The sequence below is a fragment of the Neophocaena asiaeorientalis genome, unplaced genomic scaffold (assembly GCF_003031525.2).
Source record: "Neophocaena asiaeorientalis asiaeorientalis breed wild unplaced genomic scaffold, Neophocaena_asiaeorientalis_V1.1 scaffold44, whole genome shotgun sequence".
Classification (NCBI taxonomy): Eukaryota; Metazoa; Chordata; class Mammalia; order Artiodactyla; family Phocoenidae; genus Neophocaena; species Neophocaena asiaeorientalis.
In genome coordinates, this window is record NW_020173678.1 from 1,769,872 (window position 1) to 1,788,407 (window position 18,536).

General features: G+C 61.0%; 2 protein-coding genes across 2 annotated transcripts; one reads left to right on the forward strand and one right to left on the reverse strand.

Annotated features, from left to right (window-relative positions):
- Window positions 1–4,473: 4,473 nt before the first annotated feature.
- On the forward strand, window positions 4,474–8,139 carry GPR37L1 (G protein-coupled receptor 37 like 1). Its single transcript, XM_024749668.1, has 2 exons — window positions 4,474–5,061; window positions 7,333–8,139. The coding sequence occupies exons 1-2, from the start codon at window positions 4,474–4,476 to the stop codon at window positions 8,137–8,139; spliced, it is 1,395 nt and encodes a 464-aa protein (XP_024605436.1).
- A 3,967-nt stretch (window positions 8,140–12,106) lies between these two features.
- ARL8A (ARF like GTPase 8A) lies at window positions 12,107–18,506 on the reverse strand. Its single transcript, XM_024749667.1, has 5 exons — window positions 14,721–18,506; window positions 14,359–14,432; window positions 12,933–13,026; window positions 12,667–12,734; window positions 12,107–12,423 (listed from the first exon to the last, which is right to left on the reverse strand). The coding sequence occupies exons 1-5, from the start codon at window positions 14,778–14,780 to the stop codon at window positions 12,141–12,143; spliced, it is 579 nt and encodes a 192-aa protein (XP_024605435.1). The 5' UTR covers window positions 14,781–18,506; the 3' UTR covers window positions 12,107–12,140.
- Window positions 18,507–18,536: the final 30 nt, after the last annotated feature.

An 18,536-nucleotide genomic window follows, 5' to 3' on the forward strand; every position in this document is an offset into this window, starting at 1 on the left:
CCTCCACTCTTCCACCTGGACTCTGCTCCAGGAGAAACCCCTTCTTTTGCTTTTTTTTTTTTTTTTGTCCTGCGGTACGCGGGCCTCTCACTGCTGTGGCCTCTCCCGTTGCGGAGCACAGGCTCCGGACGCACAGGCTCAGGGGCCATGGCTCACGGGCCCAGCCGCTCCGCGGCACGTGGAATCTTCCCAGACCAGGGCACGAACCCGTGTTCCCTGCATTGGCAGGCAGACTCTCAACCACTGCGCCACCAGGGAAGCCCATGGGAGAAACCCCTTCTAAGGCTCGTCTCTAGGAAACGTTCTTTGATTCCCCAAGACTGGCCGGTTGGCCCCAGCATTCCCGTTCTGGTCACCCTCACACACCTCCACCCGTTCTACTCCTTATGGAGTTGAATTTATGTCTGCTGACCGCTTCTCCCACCTGGATCCTGGGTGTGTTCTGTCTCCTCCAGGGGACAAGTGGATTTTCCTGGAGTCACATTTCTAATAAAGGAGCAACTTCCATGTTCGAGCCGTCTAAAACTGGACGGGGCTGCCTGGGATGGAGTGACCTCTCTGTCAACGGAGGCTTCAAAGGTGGCTGGTTGTGCATTAGTACCAGGTGCTTTGGGGTATGGCACATAGCAGGCATCGGTAAACATCTGTTAAATAAAGGCCAGCATCACTCACTCGCCTCCTACAGTGTATAAGTATCTCATAAAAATCTGGGATTTTGTTCTGATGGGGCCAGCCAGTTGGGTCCCAAAGTTATGCTGCTATGGGAGGGTCCTTACCGGGAGACGCTAACCTGGAGGGCCGTCTTTAGGTAAGAGGACCTGACTTCACCACGGGAAGAGAGCCTCGTCTATGGTGAGCTCAGGGCGCTGAGTGCTGGCCGGAGCTCAGCGGAGGTGCCCTGGGGTCTGGAGGGCGGGATGACACGTTGCAGGCCGGATTAGCGGTTCCTCATAACAGGCTGTGCTTATCTCACCGTGGCATCTTGAGCCCTTCCCTGTGTTTGAACGTCCCAGCCTTGCCTTGGCTGGGCTGTGGGAGACAGAGGGGAGGTGATGAGACCTGACTGGAACATGACAGTCTGGGAGAGCCAGCACCATGCTGGGGAGAGTCCCAGGGAAGGAGCATCTTGGGGTGGTGTGAAGTCTTCCCACTGACCATCTGGGCCGCTGTAAGTCTTCCTTCTGTCGAGGAGGCCCGGGGTTTCCTCGCCGCAGCTCCTTCACTGAGGGGACTTTGGGATCCCTGAGCAGGTAGGACTCGGTGGGTAGTTCTGTGCCTCTGCTGACTGTGTGTTCTTTTTTCCTTACACACACGTTCCAAGCAACTCCTGGATGCCAGGCGCTGAGGAAGCAGACGGGGAGACAGGCCCTGCTTGTCAGATTTGGGTGGGTCTGAGGTCCAGGGGCTCCCCACGTCAGCATTCCCTGTGTCTCTCCCTCCTACAAGCTCAGCCTCTATTCCACCCTGTCTGTTCGATGCAGCAGGCATTCCTGATGCAGTGCATCGAAATCTTCTGGAGGGTTTGCTGAAGCGGGGCTGCTGGTCCTGCCCGAGTGTCTGCTTGAGCCGGCGTATCAATCAGCTCCCCAAGGTGGGCAATCCAGGGACCACGCTTATTACAGCGGAAACCTTGCCTTCACAATGCCCACATTCTACTGCAACAGCGTCCTTGGGAGACCTCAGGTCCCGGTGATACTCCTGACCTTTTACCCAAGAGAAAATTGAAGGGCAGAGAGATTCCAGGATGGCCTGACACCCTCTCCTTTTCCCGTGTCCTTCCTCACAATTTATAGTTATGCTATTTGGGGGTTAGTTTCTTCAGTGGCCGCCTCCTTCCTTGAATGTGAATCTCGGGGGGCAGAGGTCATGCCCATGCTGTTCACTGTTTCCCGAGTGTCTACGACAATGCCTGGCACACAGTAGGTGCTCAGCGGGCATTTGGACGAGGAATGATGACTGATGGCTGGCTCGTCCTAGAGTTGGGAGCGGGTCCTGACCATCTGAACTTTAGAAACACACCTGACCATGGCCCTTCACCTGTCCCCCAGTGCCCCTGGGCCCCAGGAGCCTGGAGCCCAGAGGGCTGGCACAGTGGGGTCCCGAGGACACCCCGCCCAGGTCTGGTGCCAGCTGGAGGGGAAGGTGTGTGGTGGGGGAGGGCTTGTCTCAAATTTGCCCCCCCCCCGCCCCCACCTCTTTGGCTGCCTCCTACCTCTCTGTCCTTCAATTTCCAAATCTGTAAAGTTAAGGTAATGACAGCACCTGCCTCTGAGGCTGTGGTAGTAAGCGAGTTACCATGGCAACAGCTCATCCTCATCTAGTGCTTCCTGTGTACCAGATGCTGTTCTAGCGATGGACATAGACGAGCCCATTTAGTCTGTTACTGTCCCCTCGTTACAGCCGAGGCCCAGAGAGGTTCAGTACTTACCCAAAGTCATACAGCTCGTCAGTGGCAGAACCGTCGAAGAAGTCATACCTGGACTGTGTGGTTCCGTTCGCTGGACGATGTCGGCTAGTGGAACTTGTTCAAGAAAATGTCAACTCTGAACTGTCTTCTCGGGGGGCACTGCCCTGGCAGCCCCAAGGCCCTCAACCTGCTCCATGCCAGGGGACAGCCCCAGTCCCGCTCCCACTGCCTCCCGCCCCAGGAACTTCCCTGGCCAGCTCACTGGGGAATTCCCAGGGGGCAGGATGGGGAATTCCAGGGATGGAGGAGAGCCGGTCCTAGGGGCTGGGAAATCTTCGCCTTCCATGTGGCCTGCCTCTGAGTAGGGGACCAGCTTGGTCCATGACAGGAGTCTCGGCTGGGGAGGCCGACCCGCGAAGGGGCCGAGTTGGGCACCCCAGGAGGGTGGGGTGGAATGGCAGGTGCATCTCCACAATCCCCGGGGTCGGCCCGGGGAACCCACCCGGTGGAGACTCCGACAGCCGCAGGGTCTGTGGGCAGGGTTCGGAGCGCAGGCAGCCCTGAAATTCCATCTCTGAACATCTGGTTCCACCTAGTGGCCTCTGATATCCCCACTGCCCCAAAGAGCCAAGGGAGCCCAGGACTGGCAGGCGGGGTGCCCTCGCAGCGGCCAGGGTTTACAGAGCTCCTGCCCCGAGGTGCAGTCGGTACGGGATATTCAGAGCAGAAGCAGCAGAGGGCTGACGGGCTGGGGTCGGCACTGTGCTGGTGTGTGCCTGGCCCTGGCGCTCGATTTCTCTGGTTGCAGTTTCCACATCTGAAAAATACGAGAGCTGGTGTAGAGCCGCAGGCCTGGGGTCAGCTTTGACCTGTCCCTCCCATGCACAGCCTTTGGCTTTCCTGAACTCCACTTCTCACTATCTTCTAGACAGCTGCGTCTTGACAGGTGCCCCTGCCCCAGGCTGCGTGACCCCAGCCGTCGTCAGGGATCCTCCCCAGGGACGTGCTCAAGCCACGTCCTCTGCTCAGCAAGCCGCAGCCCCCCAGTTCCTCCAAGGTAAGGCGTATACCCCGGGCCTGACGTACAAGGCCCTTCCCGGTCCTTCCTCTGCTCGCCTCCCAGGCTCCTTGCCCTCACGCCCCTCCCTGCTCCCTTGCTGGCCGCCTTGCTGTCCTCGCGCTGCACCCTGCTGTCCCACCCCCGTGGCTTTGCAAATCCTGCTTCTGCCTGAGCACCCTTCCTTCCCTGTTGTCTGTCTGGGGAGCTTGAAGCCACTCTTCAAGGTCCATTTAAAAGTCACCCCCTCTGAAAGGCCCTCCAGATGCCTCCAGCCTCCTTCGGGCTCCCTCGGCGGCTGGTCCCTTGCCTTTCATAGCATCCATCCCTAAGCTATAATTATTTATGTACATATTTATTCCCCCCCCCGCCCTGCACTGAAGGCTCCTCGATGGCAGAGGTCTTTTAGGTTTTTGTACCGAGTGTCTAGAACCCAGCAGGTGCTCAGGAAAGACCTGTTGCTGCAAATGTCCACCCGCCTTGTGTCCGGATCAGAACACGGTGCTTTAAGTTTCGGGCGGCTGTTCCTTTCAGGGGAACTTTGTGTGGTTCGTGGGAAGCAGGTGGACCCGTGCCCACTGAGAACAGCGATGGTCAGAAGGTCTGGAGTCAGGCCCAGGCCCCGGGCCAGCTGGGCCAGGTTTAGCTCTGGGTAAGTGACTGGCCACCTCTCCAGCCCGAGACACGGGAATGAGGGCGCTCGCCCCTCAGGGCTGTGGTGAGGGTTCATCCAGAAGCCGGCTGAGTGTGGGATCTCATCAGGTTCAGGAAAAAGGAGGCCCGGGGAGGCGTGTCCTGCGGATGGCACAGAGCGCCCTGTGTCCAGCAGAGGGCCCAGCCCTGCCCTGCCTGGTGGCTTAGGGGTGGGGATGGAGGGGGTGCTGGAGCCGGCTGGCAATGCCAGACGCCCGATGGGGGCGGGCCCACCAGCCAGCTGCCCGTCGAGTCGGCCCTGCACTCGGTCCGGCCTCGCCTCCGCTTGTGGGCAGCCACTGCCGCTCATCCGGCCATGCGGCGGCCGTGGCCTCTGGCCATCTCTCTCGCTGTGGCGTTAGCGGCAGGTCCCGGCAGGGTCCCCGGGGGCGTCCCCCTGCGCCGGGGCGGGCGTGGCACCGAGGAGGAGGCCAAGGGGGTGCAGCAGTATGTGCCCCAGGAGTGGGCTGAGTACCCCCGGCCCATCCGCCCCACCGGGCCGCAGCCCACCGAGCCCCAGGTGGCCGCCAGCGCCCACCCGGACCGGGCCGTGGTCCCTGGGGGCAGCAGGCAGGAGCCTCGGGGCAACGCGACGGGGACGCCGGGCTGGCGGCTGCAGATCCAGAACCCCCTGTACCCGGTGACGGAGAGCTCCTACGGGGCCTACACCGTGCTGCTCCTGGCCCTGGTGCTGTTTGCCGTGGGCATCGTGGGCAACCTGGCGGTCATGTGCATCGTGTCGCACAGCTACTACCTGAAGAGCGCCTGGAACTCCATCCTTGCCAGCCTGGCCCTCTGGGACTTTCTGGTCCTCTTCTTCTGCCTCCCTGTCATCATCTTCCACGAGATCACCAAGCAGAGGCTGCTGGGTGACGTGTCTTGCCGGGCTGTGCCCTTCGTGGAGGTGAGTGTGTGTCCTGCTAGAGCCCACGGGGTGGTGGTGGGGGGGCCGCTGCCGGATGTGGGCTGCGAGGGTGTGCGAGGCCCCGCAGGCCTGGGGCTCTGTCTTGCTGCTTCTCCCCCAAGACAAACGCAGGATTGGCTCCTGGGAGCTCTCAGGTACCCGAGCGAGCAGGCGGGTGTCAGGGCCCTGGGGTCAATTCTGTGTCCACTCCCGGGAGTGCAAACACGGAAGGAAGGAAAGACCCTCCCTCACTGCGACTCTCGCCGCCGCCATCACCGTCAGCCGTCTCCTCCATCCTCTGGAAGGAGAGACCTGGTTCTGGGGCTGGAGCTAAAGCTGGGGCTCTAGTGTCAGCTTCTGTCCCTGGCATACTGGGGTGTCCCTGGGCAGGTCACAGCTCCTCTCCCGTTTCACTGTCTCCTGACCAGAGGGTAGACCACTTGGCCCTCCAGCTGCGGCTCCAAGGTGACCACTGGCCCCACCTCTGGGAACTTCCACGCTGGGATGAGCGCGTGGGTGTTGATAGCGGTGTAGCTCACACGGATCCAGCTTAATCAAAACAGTGCAAAGATATACCAATATATGTGCATTTACGTGGGACACAGCAAGGCCAGCATGTCTGCCTAGGAACAGGAAATCAGCCTGCAGCATTCTGCATGTTGCTTACGCTGTGGGAGGAGGAAGAATGAGCACTGGGGTGACTGTGGCCTCCCTCCCCGCAAACGCTGCTTTCCCCCCGAGACAATGGGAGACGCTGAGTGAGTGGGCAGCCGGCCTGGGTGGGGAAGGAATTAGGATCAGCGTCTGGACACTGTCCTATTCCCAGCTCTGTCCCCGTCCCATGACTTAGCGATGGTTTCATATCCGGACGGACTCTCTGAGGCTCAGCGGGCAGTACAGCCCTTTCCTGTCCTTCCCAGCCCAGGGAGACCACCTAACGGTGGCCCCAAGTTGCTCAGACCTGAAAGAGGCCCTGCAGCCGGGGACAGCCCTTGCATCTTAGTGACCTGGCGCTCAGAGCCCAGGAGAGCTGTGGGAGGTCAGAGCCCGGGCTCTGCCGAGTGGCCGTGGTTAGCCACTTAGCCTGCCCAAACCCCTGCTTCCCTCTCTGCGAGTCGGGGCTGACCGCCATCACCATAGCTGGGTGAGTCCCTGAAGGCTCACATGTGTGATGTCCACAAAGGGCTTAGAACTGAAATAATTCAGTACGTGGTGGATTTTACCGGGAAAGGTCTAAGACCCCTGTGAGCGCTTGTCTGCGTGGAGCTGGCGGCCGAGGAGAGCCCGGCCCTGCCCCCTGCCCAACTGTGGGTCCCAACACACCCGATACGCAGGCTGCCACCTAACCCCCTCCACGGCCTGGAGGACAGAGGTGACCCCTGAGCCCTCCCTGGAGGCTGGGGTGACAGGTGAGAGTGGAGGGACGAATGCACCGCCCAGCATCCTTTTGTAGGGAGGCCCCAGGAGGGAACAGGAGGCAGCTAAATACAGCTTGGGGTCATTTTTGAGATGTAGGAAAGGAGAGGGTGTGTTGTTTAGCCTGAGCCCTGGCCTGGGGCCTGCCTGGAGATGGGGCAGGAGCCAGCCGGAGAGGGGAGTGCTTGGACGGAGGGGGAACTGAGCACAGCCCTGAGTGTGCCCAGCCATCGTCTGAGCTGGGAGCACCGCCCCAGCCCCGTCACTTCTCTCTGCCACTTTCTTCCCTGCTGCTCTGGCTTCCTCTCTGCTCACAGGGTGGTTTTCCTGTGTGCTCTGTGAGCTGCCTGCGGGGAGTGGGCACAGGCCCACTGCGTCCCCACTCGGGCTGGCCCTGGGCCTCTCCGGGCAGGGCGAGGAGGGCGGGAGAGCGTATGCCCTGCATCCCCAAGGCCACTCCCCCCATGGACGTGGTGGGTGAGGCCATCCAAGCACCCGGCAGGCCCAGGAGCCCTACGTCTCCGTCCATGCTTGTCCTCAGAGATGATTTCCCAAAGTCTCAGGAGCACAAGGGGCTGTAGGGCCTAGGTCGCTCGTCCCTGGGCCCAGAGGCAAGGCAGCGGGCGGCCTGCAGGGGAACCTCAGCTCTGCCGTCCACCAAGGCCCTGGTCCCGCCTGAGCCCAGTCTGTCCCGTCAGACCCTGGCCGTGAGATCTGAAATGCCCCTGAATGGCGGTGCCACCACTGTCCTTCCCACGCCTGCCGTGCACTTCCAGTCTGAGCCAGCCCCTCGCAGGTCCCAGCCCTTGCCTGGGGCTGACCCCCGCCTCTCCCCCCCACCACGCCCCCTCGCAGGTCTCCTCTCTCGGCGTCACCACCTTCAGCCTCTGCGCCCTGGGCATTGACCGCTTCCACGTGGCCACCAGCACCCTGCCCGAGGCCAGGCCCATCGAGCCGTGCCCGTCCATCCTGGCCAAGCTGGCGGTCATCTGGGTGGGCTCCATGACGCTGGCTGCGCCCGAGCTCCTGCTCTGGCAGCTGGTACAGGAGCCCGGCCCCGCCGCGGGCCCCGTGGACGCGTGCATCATGAAGCCCTCCGCCCGCCTGCCCGAGTCCCTCTACTCGCTGGTCTTGACCTACCAGAACGCCCGGATGTGGTGGTCCTTCGGCTGCTACTTCTGCCTGCCCGTCCTCTTCACGGTCACCTGCCAGCTGGTGACGTGGCGGGTGTGGGGCCCGCCCGGCAGAAAGCCGGAGTGCCGGCCGGGCCAGCAGGAGCGGCGCGAGGGCCAGCTCAGCGGCACCGTGGTGGGCCTGACCGCCGTCTACACCCTCTGCACCCTCCCCGAGAACGTGTGCAATGTCGTGGCCGCCTACCTCTCGGCCACGCTCACCCGCCAGACCCTGGACCTCCTGGGCCTGGTCGGCCAGTTCGCCACCTTCCTCAAGGCGGCCGCCACGCCCGTGCTCCTCCTGTGTGTGTGCCGGCCGCTGGGCCGCGCCTTCCTGGACTGCTGTTGCTGCTGCTGCTGCGAGGGCTGCGGCGGGGCGGCAGCCACCGACGGCCCAGTTGCCAAGCTCCGGACGGGGCTGGCCACCTCTGTCTACTTCCACAAGCCCCGAGAGGCGCCACCGCTCCTGGCCCTGGGCACGCCCTGCTGAGGCTGGCCGGCCATGGCGGGGGGAGCCCTGTCCAGAGATGGACTCGGCTCCCCTGGCTGGGGTCTGGGTATGTCGGAGCCCCCGGCCGAGCCCCTTCTCGGGGGCGGCCCGCCCGTCCTCTTGCTGGGGGGCGGTGATCCCCCAGGTCCTCAGAGCTGCCCAGAGACTCTCCATCCCCCCGGTTGGGAGCCAGAACCTCACCTGGTCCCAGCCTCACTCTCCCCTCTCCATCTGGAGCCCGACTACACTTTACTTTGCCCCTCTCGGCATCGCCCATCCTGGACGGGGGCCTTGGGGGCCAGCAACCGGTCTCTCCTCTGCACAGGATGGGCCCAGCCCCGGACGCCCCCTCCAGGTGCCGTCTCTTCTCCAGGAGCATTTCTGTCTCTGTCCTCCTCCTTCTCTGACGTACCCTGGTTGCCCGGTCCCCCCCCAATCCCGGTCAGGTGCTCCCCTGTAGAAGACCCTTCTTGGAAAACAATAAACTAGGTAGAACTACCCCTGTGCCCACGGGCCTTTCTTGTGCCACATCCCGGCAGTGCCCAGATGCACCTGGGCTTTGCCCTCCTGGCCACCTTTGGCCCTTCCTGGCCTGTGGCTGGTGTCCTGTCCAGCCTGGGGTCCTGTGGCTTTGAGGGCAGAGTGGACGGAGGGGCTTGGGAGCTGGGGCACTGTGTCCTCAGGCTGGCCTGAGCCAGCCGTCCCTGGGAAGTAGAAGGAGGCAGACTACCCCGCAAGCCCCCCCTTCCCATCTGAATCAGCGCAGCTCGGGCTCCCGCGGAGCTCCTGCTGCCAGCTCTGTCTGGATCACCTGCACAGGGCCTCAGGAGGGTCCCCAGGGCAGGGTCGGGGAGGCACAGGCATTGCCCGGCGCCCTGGGCTCCATTCTCCTCTGCCCACCCCACCCATACCCCCTGGCCTCAGCCTGGAGCCAAACCTCCTTCCCCCACTCCTGTGGATCTTAATGGCCTTGTTCTCTCCCCCTGGCACCCACCCTCAGGACGGGTGATGCCAAGAGAGAGGGAGGCCGTTGCTAGGCGATGGCGCGGCTGGCCACACACTCTTTGTGCTGGAGAGACACCCACCCGTTTCTCGGCCGACCGCTGCCACAGTGACCAAAGCCCCCAGCTCTGTCTGCAGCAACTTAAGACGGTGGGGGGAGCAGGCTGGAGAGGAGACCAAGGGCAGGCTTGCGGTGTTGAGGTGACCGGGGCCCTTCCCTCTCCCCCCCACCCCAGCCCCAGTCCCAAATGCACCAGCAGCCTCCTATGGGATGGAGGAGGGGGGCCAGGGTGAAGGCGGGACGCGCAGGCCGAGGATGGGAGGCTGGGGGCGGGGAGGGGGCACCGCCGCATCCTGTTTGGGGGCTCTGCCACAAAGGGGCCCCTGCCCCTCCCTGCGGTTCCGAGGCCCTGCCACCACCGCTGCCCTGGGCCCCGCCAACGTGAGTGGCTTGCAGGATTAGTCAGCAGGCCAGCGGGCCTTGGGAAAGAGCCACTGTCTCTCCGGCTAGGCCAGCTGGGGGAACAGTGTGGCATTTGTTGCCTAGGGGTCCTGGGCTTGGGGTGGGGCGGCAGCTGGCAGTGGTGGGCGGTGGACTTGAGCTGGGTCTTTAGGGGACCGACCCCGAGCCCTGATGTTAGCCAGGTGGGAGGCGGGCCAACCCACTGAGCCGCCCTGACCCCGTCAGTATGCGCACCTTGCACTGAGAATTGCCTCCCTTGGGCCGGACTGGATGCAGTTACTGGACCCCATCAGTTAAACAGGAATAACCCCCCCCCCCTCACAGAGGCCTGGAGTCATTGAATGAGACAAGATACATAAAGCTCCCGGCATGACGCCTGGCACCTTCCTTCCCTCCCTCCCTTTGGGGGTTCAATTCTCCAGAACTGCAGAGCAGGCTTGGCCAGGCGTGCAAAGGGCCCCCCATGCTGGTGTACATATGCGCAGTCTGTCCTATGAAGCACCTGCTGTGTGCTGGGAGCAGGCACTGGGGCAGGACGATGCCTGCTTGCTGGCGACCAGCCCATCCTGTCTTATCTCGTCAGAGGACGCAGGAGGCGAGAAAGGCAGCTCATCCCTGAAACTCCCCTTCCTGCTCACCAGACCAGTGACCGTTGGTCCTGTCCCAGCCTCCCAGGCCGTGGCATCTCCAGCCACCTCAGCAGCCAGGAGAGCCCAGGGGACAGCCCGGCCCCAGCTTCGACCTCCTCGACCAGGGGGCACGTGTCCTATCCTTTAGGGGTTGCAAGGAACCTGAAGTCATCTAGCTCCCTCCGCCGAATTCCATCTGCATTCTCTCCCCAAACTCCCCGGCAGTGGGGAAGCCCTCTCCAGGCAGGCCATTCCTCCCTGCGGTTCTCATGACCAGGAGGCTCCAAGAGGAAGCACCGAAGAAGGGCCGGTGAGCTCAGAGCCACCAGGGTAGGCCCTGCTCCCAGGACGGTGCAGGTGGCCTCCTCCCCGCAGAGGTGCGGCGAGAGGGGTGGAGCCTTCCGCAGGGCCGGACCTTCCGCAGGGCCGCTCCGTCTCCAGGCTGAGGGGAGCCAGGGGGCGGGGCTTACGGCAAAAGTGGGTCAAGATGGCCCCGGATTTGGGAAGCGGGGCGCAAGCCTCCGAGGCCACGGCTGCGGGCAGAGGGGACCAGCTCTAGGGGTGGAGTGGGCTGGGAGGGGCCGGGGGTGGGCAGGGAAGGGAGGGCACGGCTTCTGCCGGGAAGCCAGCAGCCTGGACACCAACAGAGGAGCAGCTAAGGGTGGTAAGCCGTGGGCTCTGCAGGCCCGGCACTGCCCCCGCGCCCCCCAGGACAATTCACCGGCTCCGCCACCTCTGGCTGCAGGTGGGGGCCCGGACAGACTCCAGGAAGCGGGCTCCGTCCCGCACACACCGGGTGCAGCCGGGCGGTTCCGGACACAGACCCCCTCCATTCCCCTGGCAGCTGCTGTCTCAGAGCTGGGGACACAGGAAGGTCCGACTAGAGGAGGCGGCAGGGCAGGAGCCGGCGCGCTCGCGGGGGCTGCTCTGTGAAGGGCCATTGTGCGCCCGGGCGAGCGCGTGCCTCCCTTTGGCTGGGAGCGCCCAGGGTCGGGGACCAGAGTCCCCAGCCTGCCGGGCCGTGGACAGAAAAAAAAACCGCACCGCGCACCCCCCCCAACACAAAATTGTCATTTATTCTTGTTTTTGTTAGGAGGCAAAAAAATGTACAGTTACAAGAATCATTTTCCAAACAGAGGTTAAATATGAGCTGAAAAGTGTAAAAAAGGAAGAGGGACATCACTTTACAAATCATTAAACAAACAGAAAACAAAACCCAAAGAACCAACCCCCCATGCCGAGTTCTCTCCTTGTGCAACTCTGCAAAACGAGAACAGAAAATGAGGTGGCCCGTGGAGGTGAGGGCCCGGAGCTGGGAGCCAGGAACAGGCGGGGAGGGGCTGCTAGGGCGCTGGCCTCCTGCCCCTTCGGCCCCCGGTCTCCGGCGCCTGCTTGTGCCTGGTGGCCATGCTGAGGCTGGGGGCAGCGAAGGGCGTCTCCGGAAGCTCCCGTCAGCCTGTGACATTCAAACACTGCGGAGACAGGCCAGACTGGGAAGTGGAGACAAACGGGACGTGGGGACGGACACCCGTGCCTGGGCTGGTACCTGCCCCTGTGCCAGCCTCACCCTTCCTGATCTGAACCGGCCCCAGCTAACCCCGCTATTCTCCTTCTCTCCAGACCGCCCCCTCCCAGATCCTGACTGGCCCCTGCAGCATCAAATGGTTGATTTTAGTCTTTGCTTAAATTAAAAAATTAAAATATATATACATATATATACTGTACACACAGGACAATAACAGAAGAGTGTGGGAAAGGGAAGCAGGGAGCGGGACAGGAGAGGAGGCGGGGCTGTGGGGCGGAGCCTGAGAGGGGGCGGGAAGCAGGGCGGCGGAGAACTGGCTGTGGTGAAAGAGACGGAGCCATAGGACGAGTCCCTCAGACCAGAAGGGTCCGACCCTACGACGTCACAGGCGGGGAGTGAGCCCCAAGGAGAGGGGGGATTTGCCCACGATCACACACCAGTTGACGGCAGAGCTGGGGTGATGCTCAGCATCGGGGCTTCCCGCTGCCTGTCCTGCCCAGGAGAGCCACGGCGCTCCGGGCTCCAAGGAGAGAGCCACCGGCTGCCTTCCCCTCCTGCCCCTCCCCGCGAGCGCAGCGACGCCCCCAGACCCACCGATGTTGTCCTTTTCTTTGCAGGAGATGGAGTAGCAGCAGATCTCTCGGTCCTGGATGGCAGACAGATTCCTGCAGGGGACCAGAGCTGTCTGCTGAGGTTGCCACTGAGCAAGGGGCTGGGGGCCGGGGGCCGGGCGCGGGGGCAGTCGGGGATAGAGGGACGGGGAGGGGGAGGGGCGAGGGGCGGGGCTCGGACAGGCGCGCTCTAGCGCCACCAAGCGGTGGGTGCCGAGAGCAGCAACGAGCCCTCCGCTCTGGCGCCTGGGAGTTTGGGGAGCAGGGAGGAAGGACAGGGAAGAGTGGCCAACTCACATTTTCTCGATCAGCTCCTTCTCATCCAAGGCTCCCGGGAGGTCTCGCTTGTTGCCCAGGACTAGGACCTGCCGAGAAGGGAGGGCAGGGCTCGGTCCAGGGCAGCCACGGCCAGGCTGCCCCAAGAAGGGGGCTGGCTTCCGCAGCCCCGTTGCATCCGCACCCCTCCCTCCCCCCACCGCCAGCAGTATTTACCCCCACCTGCCCCCAGCGGTCCCCGGCCTTCCCGGCGAGCCCCCGACCCTCCCACTCCACTCGGGGCTGACCGGGATGCCCTGCAGCTGGGGCTTGTCCAGTAGGTTGTGGAGTTCATTCTTGGAGGCCTCAATCTTCTCTTGGTCAGCGGCATCCACCATGTACCTGGGGGGCGGCAGGTGGGGACAAGCTGACACCACAGGCTGCGCGGTTGCGGGGGAAGGAGCTGCAGCAGCTCTGGCTCGACACCCGGGGTCTCCGCCACCTGGGACGGCTCAGGCAGGTGCTCTGAGAATGTCTTCTGAACTGATGGGAGTGAGAACCTGTAGGGGCCGCTGGGGCCTGCCCTTGTCCTATCCCCCAGACCTCTGGAGAAGCTGCTGCTCCTGCGGCAGCGCTGGGCCCCATAGGATTAGACCTAAGTCCTTCCCAGAGTGACCCGCTTACGTTCTCAGGGCAGGGCTGGCTAGACAAGGGGGTGAAAAGAGCAAAGGAAGCCCCAGCAGACTTTCCTGCATCAAAATGTTTTTTTAAAAATCAGGTTGGGGACTTCCCTGGTGGTCCAGTGGTTATAGGACTCGGAGCTTCCACTGCAGGGGGCAAGGGTTGGATCACTGGTCTGGGAACTAAGATCCTGCACGCAGTGCGGCCAAAGAATTTTTTTAAATAATAAGAATAATAAAACCAAATCTGGTTACTGGGTGTAAGATAGGCTACAAAAATGTACTTTACAACACGGGGAATAGAGCCAATATTTTGATATAACTGTAAATGGAGTGTCACCTTTAAAAACTATAAAAAAATAAAAATACATAAAAATTTAAATTTAAAAATCAGATTAAAAACAACGAAAGCTGGGCTTCCCTGGTGGCGCAGTGGTTGAGAGTCCGCCTGCCGATGCAGGGGACACGGGTTCGTGCCCCGGTCTGGGAAGATCCCACGTGCCGCGGAGGGGCTGGGCCCGTGAGCCATGGCCGCTGAGCCTGCGCTTCCGGAGCCTGTGCTCCGCAACGGGAAAGGCCGCAGCGGTGAGAGGCCCGAGTACCGCAAAGAAACAAAGCAAACAAACAACGAAAGCTAAATGATCTTTTGTTTGGGCATATATATACGTAGAATAAAATTATTTTTAAAAAGCAAGGGAGAGAATTCCCTGGCGGTCCAGTGGTTAGCACTCGGCGCTCACTGCCAAGGGCCTGGGTTCAATCCCTGGTTGGGGAACTAAGATCCCATAAGCTGTGTGGCACGGCCAACAATGAAAGGAAAAAAGAAAAAGCAAGGGAATGAACCACTAAATCACACAAAATTCAGGATAGGGGTGAGTCTGGGTTGGGGGTAGGCAGGGAGATAAGGAGGGACACACAGATGCTTCAGCATGAAGTGGTCAGTCCTCTGGTTCTCAGACTGGCCGGGGGGTGCCCAGAGCGTCTGTCAAAGCACAGGCAGCTGCATACAGGTGTGAGTCACCTGCCAACGACCACGGGCCTGCTGCGCACTTACACGATGGCGCTCACTCCTCGGCAGTAGCGCTCCCACATGCTGCGGAAGCGGGGCTGTCCCCCGATGTCCCAGAGCTGAGCAAGAGAGGTGAGCGGGTGTCAGCAGCAGGCAGGCCCCCAATCCATCCTGGTTCCCACGTGCCCCCCGCCTGCCCCACTGGAATTCCTTCTCTCTCTGCGTCCCTGCCTCCTAAGCCTACCTGAGCTCTTTCCCCAACTATCCGGTCGGACCCAAGCCTCTGCTTTCCTCCAGCTTCTCCTCCGGAGGCCCGACACATACAGACACACGCGCACACGCGCACACGCACACACACATCCTCTGCGGCCGTGGGCTTGCGCCCAGGGGCCAGCTCGGCTGCGCACCTTGATGGTCACGTTCCCTTTGGTGATCTTGCGCATGTTGAAGCCCACGGTGGGGATCATGTCCTCATTGAACTGTCCCGACTGGAAGGAAGAGTCAGAATTGGAAAAGGGGCAAAAATCGCCAGGACCCAGATGCGCTGTCCGCGGCGGCCACGGACCAAAAGGCTGCGGGAATGAAGCAGAGAGGCCAGGCCGGAGCCTCTCAGGCGCCCCAGTGTCCCGGGCAGCTCCTGCGCGCCCCCTGCTTTCAAGCAAGATGGGCCATGACCAAGCCCGGTGTCCACCTCACACCCGAGCTCCCCTGTGACAAAGAGGCCCCTCGAAGTCGCTCGACCAGGATGGAGAAAGTCCTTCCTGAGGTCTAACCCACCTCTCTGTTGTTGGACCAGAGCCCCCTTTCTGTATCTAGCCTCCGGTGGGGCAGGTCACGTTAAACAATCTAGGTTTACACTTTCACGCGGTAGTAAATGTTCACATCAGACTGAGGGTCGGTAAGTCAGCCACGCCCCAAAGGCAACGCGCAGCAAGGAACTTCTGGGTTTCTTTGTACTGTACCCATTTGTAGGATGGGTACCCCTCACCGTGCACCCCGACTAGACCGAGAGCTCTCGGGAGAGGAGCCACGTCTACACTGACGTTGGTGAATGTTCACCCAGTAAGTAGAAGTTAACCGTAATTCTGTTTCCCATAACCCACTTTCAAATTCTAACAATTCTCACGTCTCCCCTCTAAATGGTCTCTAAGATCGTTCTAAACTAGCCACAGGCCTCTATTAAGGCCAGACCAAACTCCGCTCAAGGTCATCTCCACGTTCACTGCTTCTCCCCCAGACGCAGGCTGAAGGAGATGGGGCTTACTTAACCTTGAACCTGAGGGGACAGCCTTGTTCCGTTACGATGTCACTGTCTTCTACCAGGTGGGAGGAGTAATTTGCCTAAGGCCACACAGAGTGGTCAGGGGCTCTGATCATTGGCCAAAGTGTAGGACATGATGGCTTCTCATTCAGAGCCTGTGAGTCTGAATGAAGAATCCCCCCTGAATGAGACGGATTGATTCCCTTTTACCTTCAGGAATCACCTGAGCTCGTTCACCAAGTCCCTCGGATGTGAGCATCGAATGCCCAAGACTGATGCTCAAGATAAGACGGATGAGGGTTCCTAACCTGGAGGCCGAAGAGGGGCTTCGGAGACCCCCTGAAGGTGCGCACAAGCTGTATGTGCACATTTTTGTTTGTATGTACGCGCCTCTGGGGAAAGGGTCTCTGTTTTTTTTATCAGATATCCAAAGGGTCTAAGAGCCTCTAACAGTGAGGAAACGTGAGGAAAAGGCAGTGCCCTGATGAGGTTTTGCTTTTGGCTAGGCAGGGAGAACCATGTGTGCTTTAGCTCCACGAACCCCAGCAGGGTGCAGGTGGAATGGGGCACCCACTGGGCCCAAGCCCACTCCATCCCCAACCGGGCAGATGAAGAACGTGGTCCTGAGGAAGGAAGCCCAGCTCTCGTTTATCCCTCATCGTGAATGAGCTTGGACAAGACAGTTGGACCTCTCTGGGCCTCAGGGTTTCCTTCCGTGAAATGGCAGAAAAGGGTTTTGGTTTTCCTAAAAATTGGCAAATAGGGCTCACGAAGTGCTTGGAAATGGTTTCCATACATGAGGAACCATCACTGCTCTCTGGCAACCCAGAACATTCACAGGCTCCCATAGAAACGAAAAGCCTAGCCTGTCAGAATGTGATCCTGGACAAAGGACGGTTCCAGGAGGACCCTCAGGGAGCCAGGCTCCCCGGCCTCAGTATTTCCAGTTCAGCTGTGAATCAGAGCTAAGCTGGGACCAGTCACAACTGCATTTCCCGGCTGAGGCCTCAGATCTCACAAGTTCCTCGTTCAAGGTCAGCAGGTACCCTAAAGTCGTCTGGAGGAACCCCCGGCTCAGACTTGAATGTCCTCTGGCTCATCCCTCCTGGGTCAGCGCCAACACTCCAAAGTGCTCTCTAATGAGTCAAAAATCCACCTTCCCAACTCTACCCCTTGGGTACCCCCAAATTAGCTCTTCCCCCGGATGGCCTTTCACACTTGCGAGTATCTGAAAATGGCCTCTTGTTTCCCTCGGGCAAAACATCTCCTACTTTCTGGCAGTTCAACTTTTTCAGAACTCAGAAAGTGAGTTCTGGGTCCTCAGAGGCCCTGGAGAATCTCTTTGTGATGCTTCCCAGCCCACATTAGCCAGTGGAGCAGCTTACACATAAGCTCGATTTCTATTTACAGTCGGACTCATACAAGGAGTAGAAAAAACCCAAATGGGTAAAAGCTAAGACAAAGAAAGGCCACAAGAAGAGGCAAAGGGGATTCAGAAGGTCAGTGGTGGGCATGGGCCAGAGCCCGGGGTCCTGACTCTTCGCTTCTTTCTGAAAGACACTCCACTGGGATCATACACTGGCGGGCGGAAAGGCCGTGGCCCTGGAGAAGCTGAGAACTCTGGACTCGGGCACTCCCACTGCAGCCCACAAGGGATGGGTGTTCTGGAGAAGCTTCTTTCTAGGGAAGTCCAGGCTGCACTTTTAGGATGTGTGAGTTGAGGTGGCAAATTTATGTCATAAACACGAAGGCCCGGCTGGGGGAGGGGAGCCCTCGCTGCACCCCTCGGAAACTCCTGACCCTGGCAGTGAAACCTGCAACTCTTGGATTCCGTTTCTGACCTGCCAGAGCACCCCATTCTCTGGACACGAACAGGACACGGAACCGCCTGGGTTCCTGTGGATCCCCGCCCAGGAACACAGCTTTGTAAACGCTCTAGGAGGAGAGACTCCCTGGGGACCAGAGGTGATGCCCAGGCTGAGCCACGAGAGTAGCAGCGGCACCGACTGGTCCCCTCTCGGCCTCTCCCTGGAGACAGTTCCCAGATCTCGGCACCTCGGAGCGAAGCCACAGGCCCGCAGGACCCGAGGCCAGGCGGGGCGCTCCTGCTTTTGGAATCCAAGTCAACACCAGGTCTAGCCAGGAGCCTGCGACCAAGGGCCAGCACCTGGGCAGACAGGAGCCCAGGAACCAGCGTGCCAACAAACCCAGCCTGGGCCCGAAGAGCCTGTGCTGCTGGGTGAGCGGCCAGGAGCCCCTGGGCAGAGGTCGTCGCAAACACGTTTGGGAAAGGAAGCCAGTGCCCAAACACGCCATCATGGGGTACCTGCCCCCCAGTCTCCCTCCACCCTTCTCTTCGAGCGTGGGCAGGAGTCAGGCAGGGGAGGTACCCAGGCTGGCAGGTCACACTTCTCTGCCGACCCCTGTCATGTATGGCCGCTCCACAGCTCTCAGAAGCCCCCGTCTGCGGACGCGGGCCGGGTCCCCGGACACCTCAGCTCTGCCCAAGCCTTCCTCAGCCCCACACGCCCAGCCCAGCCCTCTCGGAAATGCAGGCCGCAGCCACTACTGCAGCTCAGCTCAAACACCCAGGGAGCTCATCTTCCCCTTTTTTGAGGCAGATTTTAACTCCTCCCCACCACTGCCCTGGCGCTGAAAGGCTTACACTTGCCCACCTCGGTCTTGATGACCCAAAGCCCTCAGAGCCACTCTCCCCTGTGTCCCCAGAGTGGACCTGCCCCTCCACCTCCAACTCATCCTCTGGGTCCGAAGCACCTCCTCCTGCCCCGCAACTTCCGGGCCAGGCGGGGACTCCGAGCTCCCTTTAGGACGCAGTGCGTCCTCCCCGGACCCCCAGCTGGACGCCACGGTCGGGGAGAGGTTCCCCGTGGAGAAGGAGTCTGGGCTGGAGCCCAGGGCCTCTGCTGATTCCACTCCCCCCAGGGATCCCTCCCCCCACCCC